The sequence below is a fragment of the Gasterosteus aculeatus genome, chromosome 9 (genome assembly GCF_964276395.1).
Source record: "Gasterosteus aculeatus chromosome 9, fGasAcu3.hap1.1, whole genome shotgun sequence".
In the NCBI taxonomy this organism is placed as follows: domain Eukaryota; kingdom Metazoa; phylum Chordata; class Actinopteri; order Perciformes; family Gasterosteidae; genus Gasterosteus; species Gasterosteus aculeatus.
In genome coordinates, this window is record NC_135696.1 from 7,557,360 (window position 1) to 7,579,789 (window position 22,430).

Consider the following 22,430-nt stretch of genomic DNA (forward strand, 5'->3'; position numbering starts at 1 on the left):
TGCGGTCCTGATGTCTTCAGAGAGCTCGTTCCACCATTTCGGCGCAAGGACAGCGAAGAGTCGAGACCTAGTCGAGTGTTTTGCTCTCAGTGAGGGAGGGACGAGTAGTTTTGCAGATGCAGAGCGGAGAGTGCGGGTTGGGATGTAGGGTTTCACCATGTCCTGGATGTAAGCTGGACCCGATCCATTCACAGCATGGTACGTGAGCACCAATGTTTTGAACTGGATGCGGGCGGCCACCGGTAGCCAGTGAAGAGAGCGGAGGAGTGGAGTAGTGTGGGAGAATTTCGGAAGGTTGAAGACCAGTCGAGCTGCTGCATTCTGAATGAGCTGCAGAGGTCGAATGGCGGTGGCAGGGAGACCTGCCAGGAGGGAGGGAATTCCCTCAAAACAAGGTTAGGTGCTTCTCAGCAGATCATTATAAAATGATCGTGGCCATGTTTTCTGTTTTACAGAATGTAATTAGCATTGAATTATAAAGTGCTACCCGACCATTGTTCATATTGTCCTTGTTTCAAAGTCACTAGTGATCTGTGAGTTACATACCATTGGGCCTCATGCAAAGGGAGAATAAAGATTACATTTGAAACATAAGGGGGGCTTTAGAATAATCAGTTAATCATTTTTTTCATTTTAATTTCATTAGAAAATACAAGCATCATGCATTTATGCAGGAAAACATTTCAACAGTAATAAGGTCAGTACACATTAAATAATCTCATTGTGCACCGACAACACATGTTTAATATTGCATTATTCCAAAGCATACATAATGTCTAAGAAAATGCTATTTTACACTAGAAACAGTGCAAAGCATGAATTCAGTTTGATTTAAAGTTGTGTGTAATAGTACAGTGATGAACTCAGTCAAACTGCATGAACCTAATTTGGCCACTGGTAGGCAGACAAACTCCCAAACAAGATGATTTACAAAATAACCTGGTTGTGTGTCCGTCGTAGTTCACACCATCTGCACAAAGTTCAGCATTTAAATCCCAAATGGAGGAATTTCAGTTACTACTACGTCAGATAAAGTTGATAACTATTTCCGTTTTTATTCAAGTGGCGGGTTGTAGAAGCGGGTTGGATTCACGGAGGGAATTTGCCGGTCGAGAGGTGCACAAAGTTGTGGAGGAAAATACGGGACAAATGTGTCCGATGAAAAGCAGCAGTGGCGATGCGCGGGGCAATAAAGTCTATGATAAATAAACAAACAACAAAAACACGTCACTCCGCCTGTTGTTCTGGCGGTGAATTGCTCTGCAACACACGCAAGACTTTTGGAAGCATGAATTGAAACGAGTGCGTCGACGCAACGACGCAGACGCAAACGCAGAAGCACGCGCCAGCTTTCAGTTACTAGCGTAGAGGGGGGGGGGGCTTGTTGTTATGGTGACAGATTGAAGCCATTACATTACTTCAGCTCCATCGGCATCTTCACGACGCGAAGGCAGGGACGCTGGTAGGAGGAGGAGGGGTCAGGAGGGTGGGTGGTGGGATGGGATGGGGGGGGGGGGGTGGATGCCTTTGCAGCGGGGGGACCAAGGGGGATGCCAACGTTAGCCGGGGACGAAACGCGGACCGGGTAGGACGGACGGAACGTTTGAACGGCGATTTGGCGACATTTAAACCGCCGGTTTGCGGTGGACGCGGCGCGTGCGGAGACGTTAGACGTTCACGACTAAACAGCACGTACGGCACCATTTGGACGATGCGCTCGAGCGAGACCGTCTCCAAATGCGTGTGCCGGGCGGCCGCCAGCGTTTGACTGACATACATCTGGGGTTTTCTGTTGAAGGTTGGTCCCCCGCAGCCCCCGGTAGCGATGGAAGGAGCCGTTTTGCCGCCCCGTCTGGACGAATTCATGCGGAGCGCACTCGTCACTTGGGTGAGTGTTGCAGAAGGCTGTGGTTTGCCTTCAGACGTTGTGAAACTGACCTGTCATCCTGTGAATTATTTCAGGTGAGGACATTCGTGCCACTAGATGGGGACATGAACTTTGACTTCTCTGTACTACTGGACGGAGTCTTTTTGAACGATGTCATGACACAAATGTGAGTCACTTCGTGCCACATTGCTCTGTTTTTGAAGCTTCTCTTGCATTTTTCACATGTATAATTCAGGTTTTGTAGTAGTCTCCAGATGGTTATTCACACTAGTACCCTGTATTTAAAGCTGCACTGTCACATACTTGAATAATACTTGATGGGGGGTGAAGATGAAGTAGATAGTAGTTCAAGTACTAGAGCTTAATCATCCTTATTACGCTTTGTTGAGTTTTTTCATCTTCTCCCTTTGTGGCGTCTATAGCAGCCATTGGTACAGTATCCAGCGTCTGTTAACATACTTATCCAGCGAGCAACAGTAGTGGCTTTGTCACTCTTCAGTGATAAGGGGTATCTTTGTCGTCAGCAGAAGTCTTAAAATTCAACTTCTCCATTACTTAGAAGTAACGTTGAACATTAAAGACACTGAGGGACTTCACCTGAAACAGACATGAGGTTCATCATACTGTCAAGATGCTTCTTTAAGAGGTTATGATTTTGGTGCCTTATGTTCTGGGGGAATTAACTTCCCCCTTAATAACAAACATGAACTGATGGTCCTCTGTCAGCTCACAATGAGACACAAACTGCTGTAAACTGACATGTTGCTTCAGTTCGTTTTTTCGGATGACACATCGATGGTAGAATGGAATTCAAGAGTTGCTAAGCAACGTTTAAAAAACTAAAAGACCTGATCACCCAATGCACGTGTGGATAATGATGTCTAGCCACCTCAAGTCCACAGTATGCATTCATCCCATTTATCCCCCAGCGGCACAATAACCAGCTCTAAGTGCATAACAATGCTGTGCCGAGGGGAGGGTTAAGAGGCGGGATAATCTCCCGGATTGGGAGACCCTCTGGGATTATGGCCTTGTTGCTGGTGTTTAGTGGCACTGGGACACAGATGGGAAGGGACGGGAAGGGAGATGTCACAAAAAAAAAAACAGCACAGCGACGGAGGAAAGCCTATAAAAACCATGTGATGTACTCTGCGGCGAGGCAGCATCTTTATCTCTCTTTCATCCATTAGTTCAAATCAGGTTTGGTTTCCTTTCCTGGGTAACAGGGTGAGGTCTGCCCCCATACAAGTTGCATTGCCCTAGCCAACAGCTGAAGAATCCAGCTAAAGAGTTCCCTTTGGGTGAACAGCTTCATGCCACCCTATTTGGCTCAGGCCGTGTGGTTTGTTGGCTGAAAGGAGTGACGTCAGGAGGCTAAAGTTAGAGATGAATAGAGACCTCATACATGTTTTCATGTCGATCCCTGAGCCAAGACTTTCACCAGCTTGCAGCTTCTCACTCAGTTCCACACACAACGCTTTATTTGTTTGTTTGTTCGTGAACAGCAGAAATGTCAAGTAAACTTTCTTTATGTCGTGTCCCGCTTTCAGAAATCCCTCAGCTACACCTGCAAAGAAAGTGAGCAGGGATCCGAGTCAGAGGACGCAGAACCTGAACGTTCTCGTCCAGCGAATCAAAACATATTACCACGTGAGTTCAGAATGTTTCCTCCTGTTGTTTCTCATCTACATCTTATATAATGTCTCCAAACCGGCGACTAAGCTTTCCCCGGGATTATTGCATCTGAACATTGGATTTTTCAACTCTTCTTTCATTTTTGTGTCATCCATCACGTGCACACGGGCTCACGCACGCGCAGATAGTTGGTACCACTTGTGTCACGGCAGATCATTGGGTTCCTCTTAAAATGCATGCCATGTACACATGTGTGTAATCAGCAGAGGAGCGAGGGCCCGGTCAGAGCCACAGAGCTTTAGAGCGACACATGAAGCCACACGAGATTCACGGACGGACGCTGATGTTGGATCTTGGATTTGCTGTCTGTGTCAGAGTAATTAAGTAACATTCCAGATGAGCTTTCTCTTGCTGAGAGCACGGGAAAAGTAATTTGACTGAGGATGCTACGATCAAGTGCTTCAGATCAGCCCTGCAAAAGAACAAATAATCCAATAGATTAACAGCGTATGTGAAATCATTATGATATGATACCATTATATTTTACTCTTTCTGAACTTAAGGTTTGGTCATTTCTAGTTAATTTTAACTTTAACTTTATTCTCTTATCTTAAATTAACCCATAGCCTTATTCTACTAACCCATGGCGTTAGCATTTTATTTTATTTTAATACTCGTGCACTGCTGTCTCGTTGTCTATTGTCATACTGTTACGCACCAACCGCCAAGTCAAATTCCTTGTATGTATGACATATTTTGGCAATAAATGTTTCCCGATTCCTGATTCCTGATTAGGATGATCTGAGCCAAAGAAACATCAGTATTCATTTAAACCTGCGACAGACTGCAGCTTTTTATTAATGCTCCTATTAAAATAACTATTTCATGCAGACTGCAGTCTGTGATCAGCTCTTTCAGCAGCAAAGCTAATATTTTAACAATCACAATGCCAACGTGCTGATGTTCAGCAGATATCTTTTTGATTGTTCACAATGGTCACCATGTTATTTTAATTTTTCAGCACACAAACACTTTGTAATTTGGCTCTAGTAAACTGTGGGTCTCCTTGCGTACAGGAATCAACGACAGATTCCTGAACTTTATGAGGTGTGAGCCTCGCTTCACTTTATTAGGTTGACCGAACACTGCAGCAGGGAAACTGTCATCAACCCATTCAGGGGGCTCCTCCATTTGTTGCCTGTGTTTCTATACGTGTATTTAGGCAGTTGCTATGTGCTGTACACACATACGTCCCTGTGCATTCAAGCACTTTGGCTCAACCGCGAGATGTGTTTGTATTCAGTCCTCGTTTTAGTTTGGCTTGAAATGTACTCATCTTCCCTTCTGCTCCCTCATCGCTCGCTGTTTCTCTCCTTTTTCAGGATAACCTGAGACAATTTATCATGATTCCTTTGCCAAACGTGTTGCTGCTTGGCAGGACTCCTTACTGTGGTATGAAGCACTGCATTGATTTCCAGTAACAGACCTAAAATAAAGCAATGCGTAATATAGACTATTTTATAGTGTATTTGGCTAAATGATGTATCTATAATTTGAAAAAACAATTAAAGCAGCTCATTTAATACAACTAAAGTGGACCACTAGCAATAATGTAGTTAAATGCATTAAGAAAATGTTAACATCTGAACAATATGAAAGTTATGACAATCTATCTAATCTAATTAGCGAACAAATCAAATCACTTAGCAACTTCCACTAAAAAGGGCTCGTGAAACAGTTTTCTGATCACTTTTATAATAAATTGCCTTCTATGAGTCTGATAAGCACATTGCTTTGTGATGTAAAGCCACCCAAATTCACCAGCAAGCAGTTCACTAAATCCAAGGCAGCAGAACTTAGTATACTTCAATCTGTTATTGTATTTTTTTTACAAGCCTTTTTTTCCCTCTTAACAGAACAAAGTCCGGAGGAAATGAATAAGCTTTTAATGCTTCTGTTGGGATGTGCAGTTCAGGTAAACGCTATCTGATCAGAAATCTGGAAAAAGACAAGACTGCATAAGGTGTGGAGATCTAAACTGTTACTACTTTTTCATTTTCAGTGTGAGGAAAAAGAGGAATACATTGAGAGGATCCAGACACTTGACTTTGAAACAAAAGCTGCCATAGCTGCACACATTCATGAGGTATGTGCCCGCATGCGAGATTAATATGGAGTCCCACATCGATGTTATTCAGAAAATTCTGTGTAGTTGTGCGTCTGTCTGGTACAAAAAAGAATTTTATAGATACGTAGTCATTGTTGTTAGTACGAGAAATTCTTGAAAGTTGTAATAATTTATTCAGAGGTGAAAGACAAAACTGTCACTGTCATTTTGTAGCTGCACAGGGAAGATCCTTGTGCCAAACTTGTATTTGCTCTGATCATTCCTCTTCTCTTCCTTTACCAGGTGACCCACAGTCAGGAGAACGTGCTGGATCTGCAGTGGTTGGAGTCCAGCGACGTTCACCCGACTGACTTTGAGGTCGCAGCGAGGAACCTGGCCACGCACCTGCAACGTGTGCTGGACCAGAGGGACACCCATCTGGAGGTATATTTGTCATATTTTCTAAATTATTGTTTAATAGTTTTTTTTATGTGTGGGAATCAAAAAATATACAAAGTTTAACATATTGTTGATATGCTAGAAAGTGTTCATCATAATAAGACATGTGGATAGTGAAACAGTTCATACTGTGAGTGCACTGGGTGCTGAATTAAATACTAATCTATAACCGGTCCGCTTGCAGACTATAGCGCAGCTCATGCAGGAAAAGGAAGGTGTGGTTAGTCTGCTCAACAGCCCCTCCAGCCCGCAGTCTGGCAGCTACTCCCCCAGCATGCAGCAGCAGACAGGTACTCAACAACACCTGTCTGTGGAGCTGGCCGACTCTAAGGCCAAGATCAGACGACTTCGACAAGAACTGTGAGTACCAGACACCTCCTCCACTGAGTAGTGCATTCTCGTTAAACAAAAAAAATAGAATGTGGGGGCTAAATTTTTAACATATAATTTAAACAATCAAAAAATGTCAGTTTACTAGTGGACAGCTATGAAATCATCAGGAAAACAGTGGTTCTGAGACGCAAACCGCATGGGATCCAAAAGAGGAACCGGTTGTCCATTTCTATACGAAACGAGTGTTGATCATTGATGCTGTCCGCTTCAGGATCCATCCATCCATCCGTTGTCAAACCACTTATCCTGCACACAGGGTCGCGGGGGGGCTGGAGTCCATCCCAGCCAACTTCGGGCGATAGACAGGGTACATCCTGTATTGGTCGCCAGCCAATCGCAGGGCGACACAGAGACATATAACCATCCACACTCACATTCACACATCTACGGGCAATTTAAAGTCCCCAATTAACCTGATCCCCAGAGCATGTCTTTGGACTGTGGGAGGAAGCCAGAGAACCCGGAGAGAACCCACGTAGACACAGGGAGAACATGCAGACTCCACACAGAAAGGCCACTGGGCGGAATCAAACCCAGGACCTTCTTGCTGTGAGGCAACAGTGCTAACCACCACGCCACCGTGCCGCCCTGTCTGCTTCAGGATGTGTGTTGGTAAAGAGTTCGCCCGTCCTCTTGGAAACTTCCAATAGCGAGAGAATAAAAGGCAGAGAGAAAGATACTACAGGATAAGAGATGCCCCTGGGAGTTTGGCCCACATTCCTGCCTGCTCGGCAGGTTCTATGGCTGTGCACCAGCACTGACCCACATTATGGCTCAGCATTTCAGCCAACACTGCATGTACACACACACACACACACACACACACACTAATCCCGATCTCATCAAGATCTCAGCTCCATCATTGCTCTCCATCCCATTTACTCGGCTGTATTGTCCTTTCTCCTTTCTTGTTGGGATGCTCAGATTCAACATACTGCTGACGCTGAGCAAACACAATGTCACTCAAAGCAGCATGTATGGCCTTGGACGGTTCTCTCATGTGTATAGTACTTAGCTAAACCTGCGTCAGCATGGCCGCAACATGTGAGAAATGAAAAAAATGGGGCTTAAGAAGCGTTACGTTGGAAGCTTGACTTTGGAATCAAGTCAAGTGAATATGCGAAACACAATATGCCATAGTGGTATTTGTATATGGTCATTTAGAGTATTTGGTGGGAGGAAAGTAGTTCACTCTAACCAGCCGGCCTGCTTGTCTTTCTGCACCGCCCATCTGACCCCACTAGAGAGGAGAAGAGTGAGCAGATGCTGGACTGCAGACATGAGCTGGAGAACATGGAGGTGGAGCTGAAGAGGATCCAGCAGGAGGTTTGTAATTAGAAAAGAAAAAGAATGCATCCTTCTGAGGATGACACACAGTAAGCTTTGGTTTGCTCAGCAGATTATTGCACTCCATACTTTTCTGCAGAGCAGTGCTTAATGACAGCGAATTTAAACCTCTGAACTCAGAGATACACGCAAAGCTTATATGGATTTGTATTCCCTGCTTTAGCCTTGTGGCTGGCCAACAGGGTGGTTTTGGCAGCAATTTTAATCTTTAGACAGAAGCAGTCGTCTTGTTTTAGTCATTTTTATCTTTCATAGTTTTGGTCTATTTTTAGTCGACGTTGACCCAAATGTTGAAGTCCAATTTTAGTTGGTGAAAGGTCTTACACATTTAGTTTACTATGATTCAAAATGTGTTCTCTCTCTTTTTAAACTATTCCAGCCATTTGTCAAATGTCCCTTTACATTACTTACATTACTATTTCAAATAATTTTCAAAATAATACATTTGTCATTTCCACATACAACTTTAGTTAAAGAGGTTAAATTTACAATACAGCTTTGTCTCTATGGCCATTTCAAGCAAAAATACTATTTTCACCGGGAATTATTAGATGATTGGTCTAAAATCGAAGATCCGTGCAGCGTTGATAATAAATAATAGTTGTAAGCCGTCGATGACTTATGTTTAGACACTTAACATAACTAGACGAGAAAGAACGATGCAGAGCTCCTTAATTCTTTGCTTTAAATCGTGCATCCGTCTTAACCTTCACCAGAACTCCCAACTGCTGGTAGACGCCCGCGCAGCGCGCACGTACCGGGACGAGCTGGACGCCCTCAGAGAGAGAGCCATGAAGGCAGACAAGCTGGAGAGCGAAGTGGGACGCTACAGAGAACAACTGCACAAGATGGAGGTCTGCAAAGCCAAAGTGGAGGTGATTGTTGTTTTACTAATTCATTTTGTGATAATGACTTTTGATTATTCATGTTTTTGAATCAAGCGAAAATCGGACGTTAATTGTTTTTTTGGTGGGGTGGCGGGGGATCCATGTGTACGTCAGGAGTTAAAGGAGGATAACAGAGTGCTACAGGAGACCAAGGAGGTGCTGGAGGATCAGTTGGCAGGCTGGAGAGCAAGCTCCAATAGAATACACCATCTGGAGAAGCACAGTCTGCTGCTGGAAGCCAGGGTCCATGACATGGAGCAGGTCAGACATCTGCACACGGGGGGATCAGTGGCATTATTAAACAAAACATAAAAAAATATGTTGTTATTGTATGTTCTCATGTCTCTGCTGATACTGTATCCCCCTCTTCAGGAGAGGGAGGCGGAGCGAAAGCGCACTGAGGAGCTGCAGGACGAGAACCTGGCTCTGTCTTTGGCTCAAAGGAGGTTAATGGAGGAGTCCCAGCACCTGGGCTGGGAGTTAGACCAGCTTACCAAGACCACTGAGAGCTCTCAGGGTAAGAGCTGCTGATATACTTTATTATTTATTAGAAGTTCTTATTTACTATAAAGATGTTTTCTCTGAGTCAGAAATATTAAAGGTTTATGTTTCTGCATGCAGTTTTGGATATATGGTGAAATGAACACTGCCACAGATCCCATTGCTATAGAGTCAGCTAGCTGTGCACAGATATGATGAAGATATCAAAAAGCCTGTCTAATGGCACTTACAACTCGCCTTTCATCTCAAAACGTCTGTCTCACGTCTTCACCCCCTTCAGTTCATTGCCACCATGTGTTTGTCTAAAGGCCACCAGACTCTGAGCGACGAGGTGAGTGAGAGGACCTGCAGTCGCATGCTGAAGCTGGAGAAGGAGAACCAAAGTCTCTCAAAGACCATAGAGGAACTGAGAGCTGCCTCCATTAACAATAACACACGGACGAAACATGGCCACCGCCTTGAGCGTGATGTCTTCCAGGAGACCTGTAGCATCGGCAACCTTAACTTAGGGGAACCCACAAACTGTCATCAGCTATTCCCTGCAGAAGATCTGGAGCAAGTCCAGAGTGAAATCCTCCTCACAGAAAATCCAGACCTTCTTGCGCGGGTGAAAGGACAGCTAGAGGACGTGGACCAAGGAGACCATTCAAAAGAAGGGATGTCTGATCTGAAGGTCTTAGAAAACAATCACAATAGGCGCCATTGTTTTGTTGGGTCGCGTGATCACTCCCCGGGCTCAAAGGACTGCAGTCCCTGCCATGACAGTATCTTCAAAGGTCTGCCAACACATTCCTCCTATGCCAGAAAGCACACACAACTGGAGGCCAAGTGCAGGGCCTTGGACCCAGTTAACCAACATCTACAGACTTCCCTCGATAACACTGGTAGGTTCTGTTGCTCGAACATCACAAATCAAACTAAAAGATTCAGTAATGCAAGCGTAAAACCCACCCTCCGTCTCCATAGAGAGGACAGTTCAGCGTCTAGAGGAAGAGGTTCAGGAGCTGGAGGCAGAGAACCAGATTCCCCAGGCCAATTTTGAAGAAATTCGGATCTCCGCGCGGCGCCTGGAGCAACTGGAAACAGATAAGCAAAGTCTGGAGCAGGAAACCACAACCTTCGAGCGGGAAAAGAGGCATCTAGAGAAAGAGAATCGGGGTCTTCGTGAAAGGCAGGAGGCCACCAAGGAACTGCTGAAGCTCAAAGACCGTCTCATTGAAGTGGAGAGGAATGTAAGTGGTCGGCTCATACAGTGAACAACTTATAAAATAGCAGTACTGGATGTTAAACCACACCAGCACTTTTGACTTTAGTTTATGCTACTGGAACAAACAATGTGCTGAAGGCATATCTGCATGTCACATTTTGGAATAATACCATCCTCTCCTCTTCTCCAGAATGCCACACTTGAGGCAGAGCGCCAGGCAATGCAGGCCCAGCTGAGGCAGCTGGAAAATCAGTCCGACAGTCAGCAGGCTCAGGTCCTCGCCCTGCAGAGGCAGGCCGCCACACTGCAGGAGAACAACACAGCCCTGCAGACACTCAACGCAAACCTGCAGGTGCAGTAACAGTGTAACACGCCCTATTCTCTGTGCTACCCGTAACGTCCACACATAAGTATATTCGCACATCTGCAATAGTATACAAGGACGCGGACGACACACACTGAAATATTACACAATAACTCCTAATGCTTTCTTCTCCAGGTGGAGAAATACACACTGTACTCACAGAGTGCTTCCCTCATGGCCCAGAATGCTCAGCTGCAGCAGCAGCAGTCAGGAACAGAAAGCGAGCGGGACAATGCCACGCGGGAACGCGAGGAGCTGCGCGCTGTTCAGGAGCAGCTGTTAAGAGATAACAAGCTGAGAGCTACTTTTGAAATGACCAAGTCAAAATGATCTACCCATTATATTTATTGAGAAATATATTGAGGATTCTTACAACTTATGTTGATGTATAACCACATATGTTGCACAACACAACATAATTCAGAACTGAACAGACTGAACAACATAATTATGTACATTTTTTGCCATCACCTGAGCTATTTTCCATGAAAATGCCGCTCCACATTTCCCTTCTTTGGTATTGCGACTGGCAGACGAGACAAACGCACTTTGAAAATGTCATCGTGAAAAAAAAGTCCTCCTCCCATTCCGTATGAAAGTGATAGGTTTTTTTCTTTTTACTTGGTCCAGCTCCCCCACTCATTTTTATACCCTATCTTACGTTTAAGAGGAAAAAAACGAGCGAAAAATTAGGATGTAACTAACGACTAGGTTGTTAGCTTTGCAGCGCTCAGGGGCGTTGTTTGAACACGCACAGTGAATCTGACTGGTTGTCCTGTGTATCAATCAAGTGACGGGATGGCTGATAGGCTGACGTCTAGTTTTTTTATTCAAAACAACTTAACTTTATTTGTATAGCGTCAGATAATGACAATGTCACCTCACCTTGTCATGCGATCTACCAATAGTACCTTGGAGATCGACTGGTAGATCGCGATCGACGTATTGAGCACCCCTGATCTACAGCGTGTTACAGTTATTTTTAAATTATCTAACATATTAAATTGTTTGATCACACTAATCAACAGCTGGCACAGAATTATAAACTGCAAATCTTTCTATCTGCCCATCGTCCTATTCAGTGACAAGCTTAATGATTTGAGGAGACAGAAGGAGAGGCTGGAAGAAAAGATAATGGACCAGTACAAGTTTTATGAGCCATCGCCTCCACGTCGGTAAGATGCATGAAATAGTAACAACGATTCTTTTTTAATCATTTTTATAATGAAATGATTGTGACAAGCCACATTTCTGTTTTCACATTCAGCCCGTTATACATTTTCATCACTATGAGACATTTAACTAACCGTCACAAGTTTAGTTATGTCATTTTCGGCTCACATTTATAACAGTTCATAGACATAGTTATTTAATCGATCAAGAGATGTTGCAGTCAGTAATACATTGAGCTTCATAGTCTATTGTACCTCTGTTCAGTCAGACATGTTTTTCCTCGTGATAATTGCTTCACCTTTGCTCGATTGGTGGTTGAGTGATGGCTTCTTTTGAATCTGCCCTTCTACAGACGTGGAAACTGGTTTGCTTTAAAAATGAAGAAGTTGATTAAGTCGAATAGCCATGAGCATGGACCCGACCGCCCACCGACCCCCACGCACTCAGGCGTCGCTGAGCTGCACCTCTCCAACTCCTCCATCGGCGCTGACGCCTCTGGGCCTCGGGCGCCACCTCAGCAGGTGATGCCGTCTCACCCCAACGTAACAGCAGTGAGTAGGACCCTTCTTGAATTCACCAGATCCTCTCCCATTGACTTGGCAGGATCGGACACAGTTCACTTCCTTCAGCCAGGATCAGGAAGTAAGACCAGCGTCAGAGGCAGGGCCCAGTGGGCATTCAGGAGTGTCTTCATGTAGAATCACGTCCACAGCCAGAGGAAAGAGCGACGACAGCCACAGCAGTTACATCAACACATAAAGTTCCATTTGAAGAACAGAGAGTTTTGATAGAATATCCCCCTTCACCTGCCCAGAACTCAAATGAATGTTTTTGAATGTAAAACTGTGCAATAAATATTGAAATAATACAGCTATGCTGTGTTTAAAAAGCATATGTGGGTGTGAAGAGTCCTCTATGTCTTCCCATGTCTTTCTTGGATCCTAATGTGTTTCTTCACTCCTGCCTTCTGTCTTCCCCCTTGCCTACTTATCTTCTCTCCCTCTCTCTGCTTGCATCCATCCCTTTGTCTACCTCCCATGTGGCTGCACTTTGCTGTTAAATAGCCACCAAAATGTTTCCCCGTATGAGGAACAGGCTGAAGGACAGAAAAAAAGTCAAGTCCCTCTTCCAGCGTTCTATGTGTAAGAAAGACTGTGGTCCGGTGTCTACCCTCATCTTGACTGTAGCCGTTTATTTAACTGCTAATGTGATAATGCTAAGTATATTTATGCTTTATAATTTCCACTATTACATAACATAACACCAAAGTAACCTTGGAGTGAGTAGAATTCATCATTGTCAGTAATTATCCATCCTAACAGGTGTAACATCTGCTGTCATATGGAGCAATATGTCCATTCATTTCATCCTCATTTGTTGATATTTGAAGATAATCTAAGGTCATTTATCAGAAGTCAAAGAAATGGTGCATTGCAGGAGGACGCTGGTGTTGCATGAGCTCTGTCCTACCATGACCTAGCTTCACTAACAGTACAACACCACGCTTCAAGCAACACACCCCTACCTCCCTGACCAGTTCACCTGTCCATCCCTCTCCCTCCGTCACCCACTTCTTCCACTCCTTGGTACAACAACGCAGCCCTGAGCAGCCTGGCGTACCCTTCGGCCGTGTTCAAGGAGGAGCGTTGGGCAGACGGCCCAGCGCGGTTGGAAGGGTCAGGGGCTGTTGAGGAGGACAGGAAGAACGCATTGTCCTCATCTCTTACCACATCCATCTTATCCATCCTCCACCTTAATGTTCCTACCACTCTACCATCCGGCCACATCACCATCACTTCCACTGACACCACCGACAGGGTTCCAGATGTTTCTGACCTTTGGGTGACAGGTAGAGGCCACCGTTATGATGATGTCATCGTCATTATTTAGATGATAGAAAAGATAGCGCTCTTTTGGGCTTTTTCGTTTTCCAACATGAAAATAAAGTGGGGAAAAAGTGTCATTTGCTTATTAACATTCACTGATTTCTCATTTAATGCCCCACAGACAAGGATGCAAATGATGGCGCTGTGCCATCTGGATCTGAGGACAACGGCGAGCTGCAAAATCACGGTAAAGCCCCGTGGATACACGTTGAGAGGATTCATCAAGCATACAGATGTATTACCAGCTCGGGAATTAGAGGAAATCCATCAAATTGCAATCATGACCTTGTTTTCATATTAATCTCCGGACAGAGGCCAACAACTGTTTTAGAAAGACTTTCCTCTGCTGCCCCCTGTTGGTCATTACGAATATGTTCAGACTACTGACACATTTTCATTTTCCAGGGATGAATGGCGTGGAGAGTCGAGCCCAGAGCGAGAGCAGTGGTGAGTTCAACGTGAGCCTGGAGAATGAGCCGTGGTCAAATGGCAGCAGCCCTGTCCAGCAGCCCCCATCACGTTGCTCCTCCTCCTCCTTCCAGTCCCCCAGCGACACCTCCACCCCCCAACACACACGGAAGCAGCACAAGGAAGAGGAAACTGCTACCATGCCCTTCACCAACAGCCCACGTTCAGTTATCCAGTCCTTACCAAAACAGAAAAATCCTGTGATTTCTGAGGACTTCTGGCTCACAAAGGGTACAAAGAGCATCCGAAGGGGGTCAAGAGGGAAAGTGACACGTCGGTCCTCAGATTCAGCTGGCGCCGTCAAAACAAACCCAGGGCTCAATGGGATGAATTCAAAATCGTCCTCTAACAAAGCTGAAACAACCCGGGCCTTAGCTTGTTCACCTATCACAGTGCTGTATGTTCAGGGCAAATCTTCCTCAATGTCTGGCTGCCTCAACTGCTTCTCCACCCCTCTCGGGAAAGAGTGGCGAGGGAAGGGGTCAAGGTTGCCGAAAAGTCTCCCCCGAGCCAGCGGTGTCATTTCCACCGCGGAAGAATCGTCCCGACGCTGCAGTGTAAATAGTGACTGCAGGGTGACCGTCAAGACTGACCCGCTCTCCATTCAGGTGTCAGATAACGGCAGTAAACGGGTGGAAGCCCCGAGTCAACCTGAACCTGAGGCGAATAACAGTGAGCCTGACCCAATGCCTCCTGTCAAACCTCCCAGAGACCCAACAGTTGTTCCCACAGACAACCCCAAATCTCCCGGGAAGGAGTCCCTTCTTGGCTCTTCTTTCACTTTCCAATCGGTCTTCTCCAACACCATTTTCAGTGAAACTGTGGTCACGACCATGACCGGTTTGGAGACCCTTGAAAACAACCAGATATCTCCCTGTCCGAATCCATCTCTGGTCCAAAATGGTCCCCTGGAGAGCCAGGAGTCGTCTCCTAACGAACCACAAACTTTGCTCGCCGTGGTTGATGAGCAGAGTCAAAATGCAGAACATGCACCTGCGCAGGAGGAGCATGACAAGCCCCTCACGAGTGCATGAAAGCAGCCGTCACATAATTGAATATTGTGTAGTTGAATACATGTGGTATCTGCAAGGCCACTTTTCATCACGTCAACAGAAGCACACAATTAAGAGTCGCTGTAATGTAGTAAGTATGAATGCCTGAGCACAACATATGCCTAGAGGGTATTTTTAGGATATTCTTTCCCACACAGATGTTGTATCATTCGTTGTATACCTGAGTAATAGTTCACAGTATTATCTTTCCATTTGGACAATTCGGTTTCATACAACTTAATAAAGTATGGATCAATGCCCTTCTTTTGCCCATTTTAAATTAAATTGTTAGGACATGAACCTGTTTACTTTACCACAATGAAAATCATGTGATGTAACATTTGTGTTTGCCAAAATTTGACTAATTTCTGCTTTTTATATTTATCTGTTATGTCTGATTTTTCTAAGTTATTATGTGTTGATTTCTGTGTCTGTAAGATTTAAATGTGAGCATTGAGTAAATGTGACATTCATATCTGTGAAACTGTAAATCTTGTAAATTAGGATGTGTACCTGAATGCTATTTTACCTTAAATAAAGAAACCCTCTATGCATAATATGTACTTCTGAAAATTAACAATGTCTAAAAAATATTAGTAGAAGTTTATGAACAGTACCACGTGGCTGCAAAATTAAATCATAAACTATTACTGAACTATCCGAATATCCACAGCATGATGATATTGTTTTGTAAACGTTTTCAACATTGCACTTCAGGTCCTTTTCCTGCCCCAGAAACACTTATTTCTGGGACAGCCATTTATTCCATTGAGATATTAAGCTACACTATACCACCGCAAAGTTCCGCATTGTTCCAACAACAAACCAATCTTAAGCTTCCACAACTTTCCGTCTTGCCTTTGTGGGTGGAGGATCTATGTCAGCAGTTTCCTTTTTAAAAATCAAGACACCAATTCAATCACAAAAGGTCTAAGCTGTCTTTTTAAGGGCGCTGTTCCATCGAGGTTTGTTCATGTTATAGTTTACGTGCCCTGTCCTGGAATCAGGCAGAATCATTTTGTCTCACCTTCCAGTTCTGAGACCATTTTCCACCAAGTAGACCCCCACGACACATTCTAAGGTATAATTGGCATTGCTCCTTGTCAGGCAATTAGATTAATATTCACGCTTCATTGAAAGAGAGATAACCCGAAGATTAAGTCCTACACAGCTTCTGTTGCCTGAAGATGGAGTCATGGCTGACAAAGGGGTTTTAAAAGAACTCTGGCAATCTTTCTGCCTGTGGACAAAATATTGAGGTCTTCTGGAAATTCTTTAAGGTACAAACTTGTCGATTTTATTGGAGTCAGCACATCCCCCACTCAAGCAGAGCTTCGTGTGATCTCATGGTGCGAATTGTATACCTGTGCTGTGCGCGTCTGCAAGATAGGCGAACATGTCCAGCGTCCCCATTGGGTGATATTTCAGTCACGTGAGACAATGCGGAAGTGGACCCTTTTCAGACAAAAACAAAACAGCCGTGGGTGTCGTTGATGTTATTCAATCGGCACTGACGTTATTCGGCCGCCGTGGAGTTGTTTCATAAACTGCACCGCGTAATCCGACAGCTACACCCGGTGTTTGGAAGGATGCTGAACGCCGCCGCCGCGGAGAGGAACAAGGAGCCCATCCTGGCAGCGCTCCGGGACAGCGTGAACACGGGGAGGTCCCTGCAGGCGCTGGAGATCTCCTCCGGTACCGGCCAGCACGTCACACACTTCGCTCAGGCCCTGCGGAACATCATCTGGCAGCCCTCAGAGTACGACCCCCAGTCTCTTACCAGGTAAACGCGCTGTTGGTGTTCAGTTAGTGGGGGGAAATAAAGGTACCGTATAAACTATTATTTGTTATTTTACGGGATTGATCGTAGATTCTGCGTAGTAAACTTCAAATAGAGGCCATCGGACGCGGGTATAACGGTAGGTCATCTGATACTACTGGTGCATAACTGTTTTGTTGGATGGTGCTCGCCTTTACAATAATGTCTTTTGTTCCTATTATCAGTATCGAAGCTTACAGAGCCCACTACCAGCTGCACAATGTGAGGCCTGCCATCCACCTGGATGCTTCTCTGCCCTACCAGTACTGGGGAGGCATTCAGCCAGAGAGTCTGGATCTGGTCGTCAACATCAATATGATCCACATCTCCCCAATGGCTTGCACTGAGGTAAGAACAGAGGCCTCAACCTTCGGGTGACTGGGTCGTATCTAACCCAAAAGCTCCCAGATTTGATCAATAATAATTGATTGAATCTGATGAATTCCACAATGGGAAAATCGGATGCATTAAAGCACAGAATAAACAGAATAAAATTTTTAAACATCATATGCATTATTCTCTAATTGAGAGAAACCGTGTAGAATGAGGTGAAGACTTTACTGTATCAATGCACCACAAAATGTTCTTTTTGCTCTGGGTCCTCCTAGTGGTTAAAGCCACAATCCTACACAAACATAGTGGTTTCTAATTTCTAATTTCTATTTTTTCTTTTTCTTTCAAGGGTTTATTCAAAGGGGCTGGAGTAGTGCTGAAGCCACAAGGCCTTCTATTTACATATGGCGTGAGTAGAAAAAGCATGTTGTTATAAACATGCACTTGCCACATTCATCTTATTATAAAATCCAAATATAATGTCAATAAATGCTAAATACCAACCTTTGTTGTTACCTTCAGCCCTATGCAGTGAATGGTCAGATCACCCCTCAAAGTAATATTGACTTTGACTTCAGCCTACGGCAGAGGTAACGTGTTTTTTGAATCTTTGTCATGAGTACGGATGTTAATCCTTTTATAGAGAGATTTGAAAATAATGGACTCGTTTTCTTGTCAAAAACATGGGCAGTCATGGATTTCACATTGACATTCACTAGCATTCATCTGCTCTGCGTAAGAGAGAATAGTATTGTACAGATAATCATGACATTTTTTCATCTATTCAATAAATAATGCAACGGCGGCTGTGGGATATACTATAAGGCTGTATTTTTTAATCCTACAGAAATTCAGAATGGGGACTCAGGGACATCTCCCTCCTCAGTTATACAGCACAAAAAAATGGTTTATTCCTGGAGAAAATGGCAAGTGAACACATCATTTGATCACACAATACAATTTATTTCCCATAAAACACAAAAAGATAACACCGTTAACAATGCAGTTGTGGTAATGTCAATATCTTCTTTTCTAGGTGGACATGCCTGCAAACAACAAGTGTCTTCTGTTCAGGAAGGAGAGTTTGGTGTGAAGCATCCTGTGGTTCCTCCTCTGGGTGCAGACCAGTATTGGAGCAGGACGGTCGAAACGCCTTAACTTACACTTGAAACTCGGATACATTGCCAAATTTTCTAGAACTTTTAAGGAATTGTTTCCCCATATTCAAAAACAGGGTGAAACCAATGAAGATGTTTGATGCAAACTAAAATATTGTAATCCATTATATAGTCTTCTGTATTGCACTCTTGAGTAAAACTGCTCACTGATATGCTGTCTTTATGTTATTTGCTTTTATACAGTCAACTACTCTCTTTTCTTCATTCAGTTTGAAGACTTTGTGTAAAACTAAGTTAGAAGAAGTGCTTTGCAAACAGGACTATTTAAGCATCAATGTGCTGCACATTAGATCTTGAAATCACATGTAACAAGATAAAAGCTATATAAACACCTATATGACTAGTATGAAAAGCCCCGTATAAAATGAAGATAATGCGATATAGGACTTTGTGTTTTATTATTGTATTTTTTAATGTCTATCCCATTAGCATCACAAGCTAGGCATTTTTGGTGATTAACTTGTGTGGCTGCTACCTAATTTTTCAGAAACGCGCAGAACACATGACAAAAAACGTATCTATATTTGAACTAATTTCTAATAACATTTCAGCATTGATATGAATGGACTTACAACACACCTGGAATGTACCACAACCTGTGTTGAAATGAATATATATTGTACATGCAAATTACATCTCATATCTACATTAACATATAAGGCATTGGGTCCTTTGATTTAGAGACTGATTAAATATCAGTTTCCAATCGTAATGCCCCTATTCAGTGCTAAAGGTAAAAGTGACCACAGTACGTGACTTTTACAATACCTCACAGGTCATTTTATTTAGGACCTCACGTAGCTTCTTTAGTCTGCGATCAGTTATGGCTCTGACGTAGCTGTCTGATTGGATGATGGCCATGCCATCCTGCACTACACCCATCACCAGTAGAGGGTTTTCCTCCATGGTGATGTTGGGACAGGGACAGCTCCAGTCTGTCTTGGCAATAGTCACCTCTAGGTGTTTGGTATTGAACAAAGTCAACCCCATCTTTTCATCTCTCAGGACTTCTTCCAAGCTAAAGCGGGCCAACCCTGAGTCCAGATCCTCCACCAGCTCTGTCAGCCGGCCCACAATAGCAAAGTCACTCCTGCACAAGCTGGGCACCATTTTCCCCTTCGCTCGACAGGGCTTACATGGTTTCTTTTTGGGCTGCGGGCAGTTTGCCTCACACTCCTTTTTGGTGCTGAAGCTGTTGGCGTTTCCATGGCAGCCACCATAGGCATAGGCCTGGCACTGCTTCAAGATGGAATTCCAGGCCCAACGTGGCTCCCAAGATTTACACGGGCCCTGGACAGCAGGCAGAAAGCAGATGCCCATCCCTTCCCTCTGACAGGAAGCCTTACACTCCTCATAGGTCTCAAATCGGTTGCGGCTGTCGTCGCATCCGCCATTGCTGAAGGCCACGCAGGAGCCCTGCTTGCCGTCATAGTACCAGTCCACGTGACGCTCCCCACTGCACACTCTCAGGTCGACTTCGGCATGGCAGTCTGCTGGTGAGAATGGCCTTCCCATGGGCATCTCGGGATCTTCAGAGAAATCATCGCCGGCCCGGCGGATGACAGACAGCGGGTAGTCCGCGCGAAGGACCCCCGCCGAATTCCGCGCAATGCAAGTGTAGATACCCGTGTCCCACACCTGGGCGTTGTAAATTACGAGCTGACCGATGTTGGTGATAACTACATTGCCATACATCTGGTCAGGCCTCATGACGAGCTGCTCGCGCCGTTCGTTCCGTTTCTCCCAAGTTACATCAGGTCTGGGGGCTCCCACGACGTCACAGTGGAAGCTGACCGTACCTCCGACGTAGACCGACTGGTGGTGGGGGTTGGAGAACAGTGCGGGGGGCATGGGGTCCTCCTGGGACGATGTCGGGGTGGGGTTAGCCGTTGTGTCCCGAGGTAGTGGACTGGTGTGGGGCCCGGCCAGGTAGAAGCGACAGGGGACCACCGTTAAAGTCACCCCGCCAATGCAGGCCTCGGCGTCCATGTAGCAGCGGTTGAAGTACGTGAGGCCGTCCGAAGCGCACGTGAAGTTGGGCTCTTTCTCACACCGGTCCTGGCACTTGCAGATGGGCTGTCCTTCCCAGATGTCACAGGTTGCTCCCTGCTGGCTGCAGATAAAGTCCTCACAAGTAGCTGTGGAGTTGGTTGCACCATTTCCGTCTCCTCCAGCCTGCCCGTCCGGCTGGGCAGGGGTGCCATCGGAGAAACGTGCAGCCACGCAGCTGTTGAGACCACACACGTTGGTGCAGCATTTCTCAAAGTCAGCACAGTCCTGCACAGACACAATGCACACACAAAAACAACGTTTATGAAAGAAGACATTCATGTAAAAAAAAATCAACCGATCATCAGTAAAACACTAATGAGGATAAGATAAAAAACACCACCTCATCGACGTTGCATTCTCTCTCGCAGGTGCTTTGCGCATCAACCCAGAGATTAGAATTCAGCTTATTGGGACAAAATCCTTCGTGTTCAACTGTGGATCCTGCATCACTTGAACAAAAAGAAAGTTCTGGAAATTTGCAAACCAGGAGGAGCAGCAAATACGCGCGCATCCATCCTTTTACTAGTTTATTTACGTCGGGCGCATTATTCCAACGTTTACGCTTCAAACCCTCGAGAAGTTGTAGAGGGATTTTATGCATTATTGCTTTTTTGGATAAGTCTCCAACCGGGTAAATCCATTCCTTCTACAGGTGTTCAATTCTGAAATAAGTCCGTGGCCGATGTGCAATTGCGATCGTCCGTTTCGCACGTAAGCATCGAGGAAATTAGCTCGCTCTGCGCAAAGAGGAGACTTGTTGCAATTCCAAAGAACAAGACGAGTTCCCACGCGCTGGACTGAACAGAAAAAACACCCAAAGAGCCGCGTGTAAAATGCAGCTCGGTCGCATGCAACATTTGCCACGACGAACCAAAACTCCCGCAACAATGGGCCAACTCTCATTCGGGTCGATTTCCCCGAACAGCGAGCGAAAGTGCACAATGAGAGAGAAAGACGCAACATCAGCCTTTCAGAGTGTGAATGGAGGTGGAAAGGGCAGCCCCCTCTGACCGCCCCCACGGTCCTCCAGTGTCTGAAACTCTTATGGAGCGGCACCATGCGCCAAGCAACTGGACAAACATTGTAAAAACATCAAAGGGAGCTTTGCGTCGCGGTGGCAAGCTGCCCCAACAGCCGTGCGCACGGTACTACGCATTCCGGTGAGAAGTCCAACGTTAAAACGTGTCCAGACAAGCGCTTCCAGAGGTGCCATTCACACATGAGATAATGGGGCCGTTGAAGTCGTCGGTTGTTATTCGATCTTTGGCATTGATTGAATGTCTCCATTGGGTTTTTGCACAAACAGGGCCTTTTGTGGACAAAACATGTCTTGCAAAAATCAAAGTGTGTTAAAAAAGAAAGAAAGAAGAAGCAGCGGAAAGTGTGAAAACCAAACACGGGGCGTGTCGCATCGTGTCTGGTAGCAAAAAAACCCGTGTTGTTTACGTCCTTCGTGTCTAGACGTCGCTCAATTTAGCGCCGACGCTCATTCACACGCAGCTCAGAGATGCCTCGGTCAGGTGGGAAGGCGCAAAGCGCCACATTTTCAATGGTGCGCGACTCCTGTTTGCCCCCGCGCAGCGTGGCGGGGCGATGGGAAGCTGCACCCGGCAGCTTTTCTTTTGAGAGTGACCCCCCGCAACCTTTGGGTGACTTTTGACCGCGTTGTATTTATGCGCCA

At 45.2% G+C, this 22,430-nt stretch overlaps 4 protein-coding genes across 9 annotated transcripts; 3 read left to right on the forward strand and 1 right to left on the reverse strand.

Annotated features, from left to right (window-relative positions):
* Positions 1-1,242: 1,242 nt before the first annotated feature.
* Positions 1,243-11,963, forward strand: LOC144383302 (girdin-like). Of its 3 annotated transcripts, none has more exons than XM_078080359.1 (17): positions 1,243-1,462; positions 1,799-1,888; positions 1,963-2,054; positions 3,439-3,538; positions 4,906-4,975; positions 5,440-5,498; positions 5,586-5,669; positions 5,934-6,074; positions 6,274-6,449; positions 7,727-7,808; positions 8,546-8,704; positions 8,831-8,977; positions 9,089-9,233; positions 9,526-10,101; positions 10,184-10,449; positions 10,615-10,776; positions 10,924-11,963. In XM_078080359.1, exons 2-17 carry the CDS (start codon positions 1,826-1,828, stop codon positions 11,116-11,118), a joined length of 2,517 nt encoding a protein of 838 aa, XP_077936485.1. In that variant the 5' UTR covers positions 1,243-1,462; positions 1,799-1,825; the 3' UTR covers positions 11,119-11,963. The 3 variants fall into 3 exon arrangements, with proteins under 3 accessions (XP_077936485.1, XP_077936486.1, XP_077936487.1); XM_078080360.1 differs by lacking the exon at positions 1,243-1,462 and adding an exon at positions 1,468-1,585; XM_078080361.1 differs by lacking the exon at positions 1,243-1,462 and having other exon boundaries at positions 1,655-1,888; positions 7,727-7,781.
* A 409-nt stretch (positions 11,964-12,372) lies between these two features.
* LOC144383303 (uncharacterized) lies at positions 12,373-15,924 on the forward strand. Of its 4 annotated transcripts, XM_078080363.1 has the most exons (5): positions 12,373-12,512; positions 13,026-13,103; positions 13,562-13,810; positions 13,969-14,034; positions 14,253-15,924. In XM_078080363.1, the coding sequence occupies exons 2-5, from the start codon at positions 13,034-13,036 to the stop codon at positions 15,347-15,349; spliced, it is 1,482 nt and encodes a 493-aa protein (XP_077936489.1). In that variant the 5' UTR covers positions 12,373-12,512; positions 13,026-13,033; the 3' UTR covers positions 15,350-15,924. The 4 variants fall into 4 exon arrangements, with proteins under 4 accessions (XP_077936489.1, XP_077936491.1, XP_077936488.1 ...); XM_078080365.1 differs by lacking the exon at positions 13,562-13,810; XM_078080362.1 differs by lacking the exon at positions 12,373-12,512 and having other exon boundaries at positions 12,896-13,103.
* A 448-nt stretch (positions 15,925-16,372) lies between these two features.
* Positions 16,373-18,849, forward strand: mettl26 (methyltransferase like 26). The gene is made up of 6 exons (XM_040186474.2): positions 16,373-17,150; positions 17,372-17,534; positions 17,869-17,928; positions 18,042-18,109; positions 18,367-18,445; positions 18,556-18,849. Exons 1-6 carry the CDS (start codon positions 16,957-16,959, stop codon positions 18,610-18,612), a joined length of 621 nt encoding a protein of 206 aa, XP_040042408.1. The 5' UTR covers positions 16,373-16,956; the 3' UTR covers positions 18,613-18,849.
* On the reverse strand, positions 18,462-22,379 carry wfikkn1 (WAP, follistatin/kazal, immunoglobulin, kunitz and netrin domain containing 1). The gene is made up of 2 exons (XM_040186473.2): positions 21,090-22,379; positions 18,462-20,974 (listed from the first exon to the last, which is right to left on the reverse strand). The coding sequence occupies exons 1-2, from the start codon at positions 21,348-21,350 to the stop codon at positions 19,457-19,459; spliced, it is 1,779 nt and encodes a 592-aa protein (XP_040042407.2). The 5' UTR covers positions 21,351-22,379; the 3' UTR covers positions 18,462-19,456.
* Positions 22,380-22,430: the final 51 nt, after the last annotated feature.

Coding starts and splice junctions, on each gene's coding strand:
- mettl26 (XM_040186474.2), top strand. CDS start 16,957: ATGCTGAACGCCGCCGCCGCGGAGAGGAACAAGGAGCCCATCCTGGCA. Junction 17,929..18,041: donor GCCTTCTATTTACATATGGC/GTGAGTAGAAAA, acceptor TGTTACCTTCAG/CCCTATGCAGTGAATGGTCA. Junction 18,110..18,366: donor GACTTCAGCCTACGGCAGAG/GTAACGTGTTTT, acceptor TTAATCCTACAG/AAATTCAGAATGGGGACTCA.
- LOC144383303 (XM_078080363.1), top strand. CDS start 13,034: ATGTTTCCCCGTATGAGGAACAGGCTGAAGGACAGAAAAAAAGTCAAG. Junction 13,104..13,561: donor CCTCTTCCAGCGTTCTATGT/GTAAGAAAGACT, acceptor ACAACAACGCAG/CCCTGAGCAGCCTGGCGTAC. Junction 14,035..14,252: donor CGGCGAGCTGCAAAATCACG/GTAAAGCCCCGT, acceptor TTCATTTTCCAG/GGATGAATGGCGTGGAGAGT.
- LOC144383302 (XM_078080360.1), top strand. CDS start 1,499: ATGGGATGGGGGGGGGGGGGTGGATGCCTTTGCAGCGGGGGGACCAAG. Junction 2,055..3,438: donor AACGATGTCATGACACAAAT/GTGAGTCACTTC, acceptor TCCCGCTTTCAG/AAATCCCTCAGCTACACCTG. Junction 4,976..5,439: donor TGGCAGGACTCCTTACTGTG/GTATGAAGCACT, acceptor CCCTCTTAACAG/AACAAAGTCCGGAGGAAATG.
- wfikkn1 (XM_040186473.2), bottom strand. CDS start 21,350: ATGCATAAAATCCCTCTACAACTTCTCGAGGGTTTGAAGCGTAAACGT. Junction 20,975..21,089: donor GAGAATGCAACGTCGATGAG/GTGGTGTTTTTT, acceptor GTGTCTGTGCAG/GACTGTGCTGACTTTGAGAA.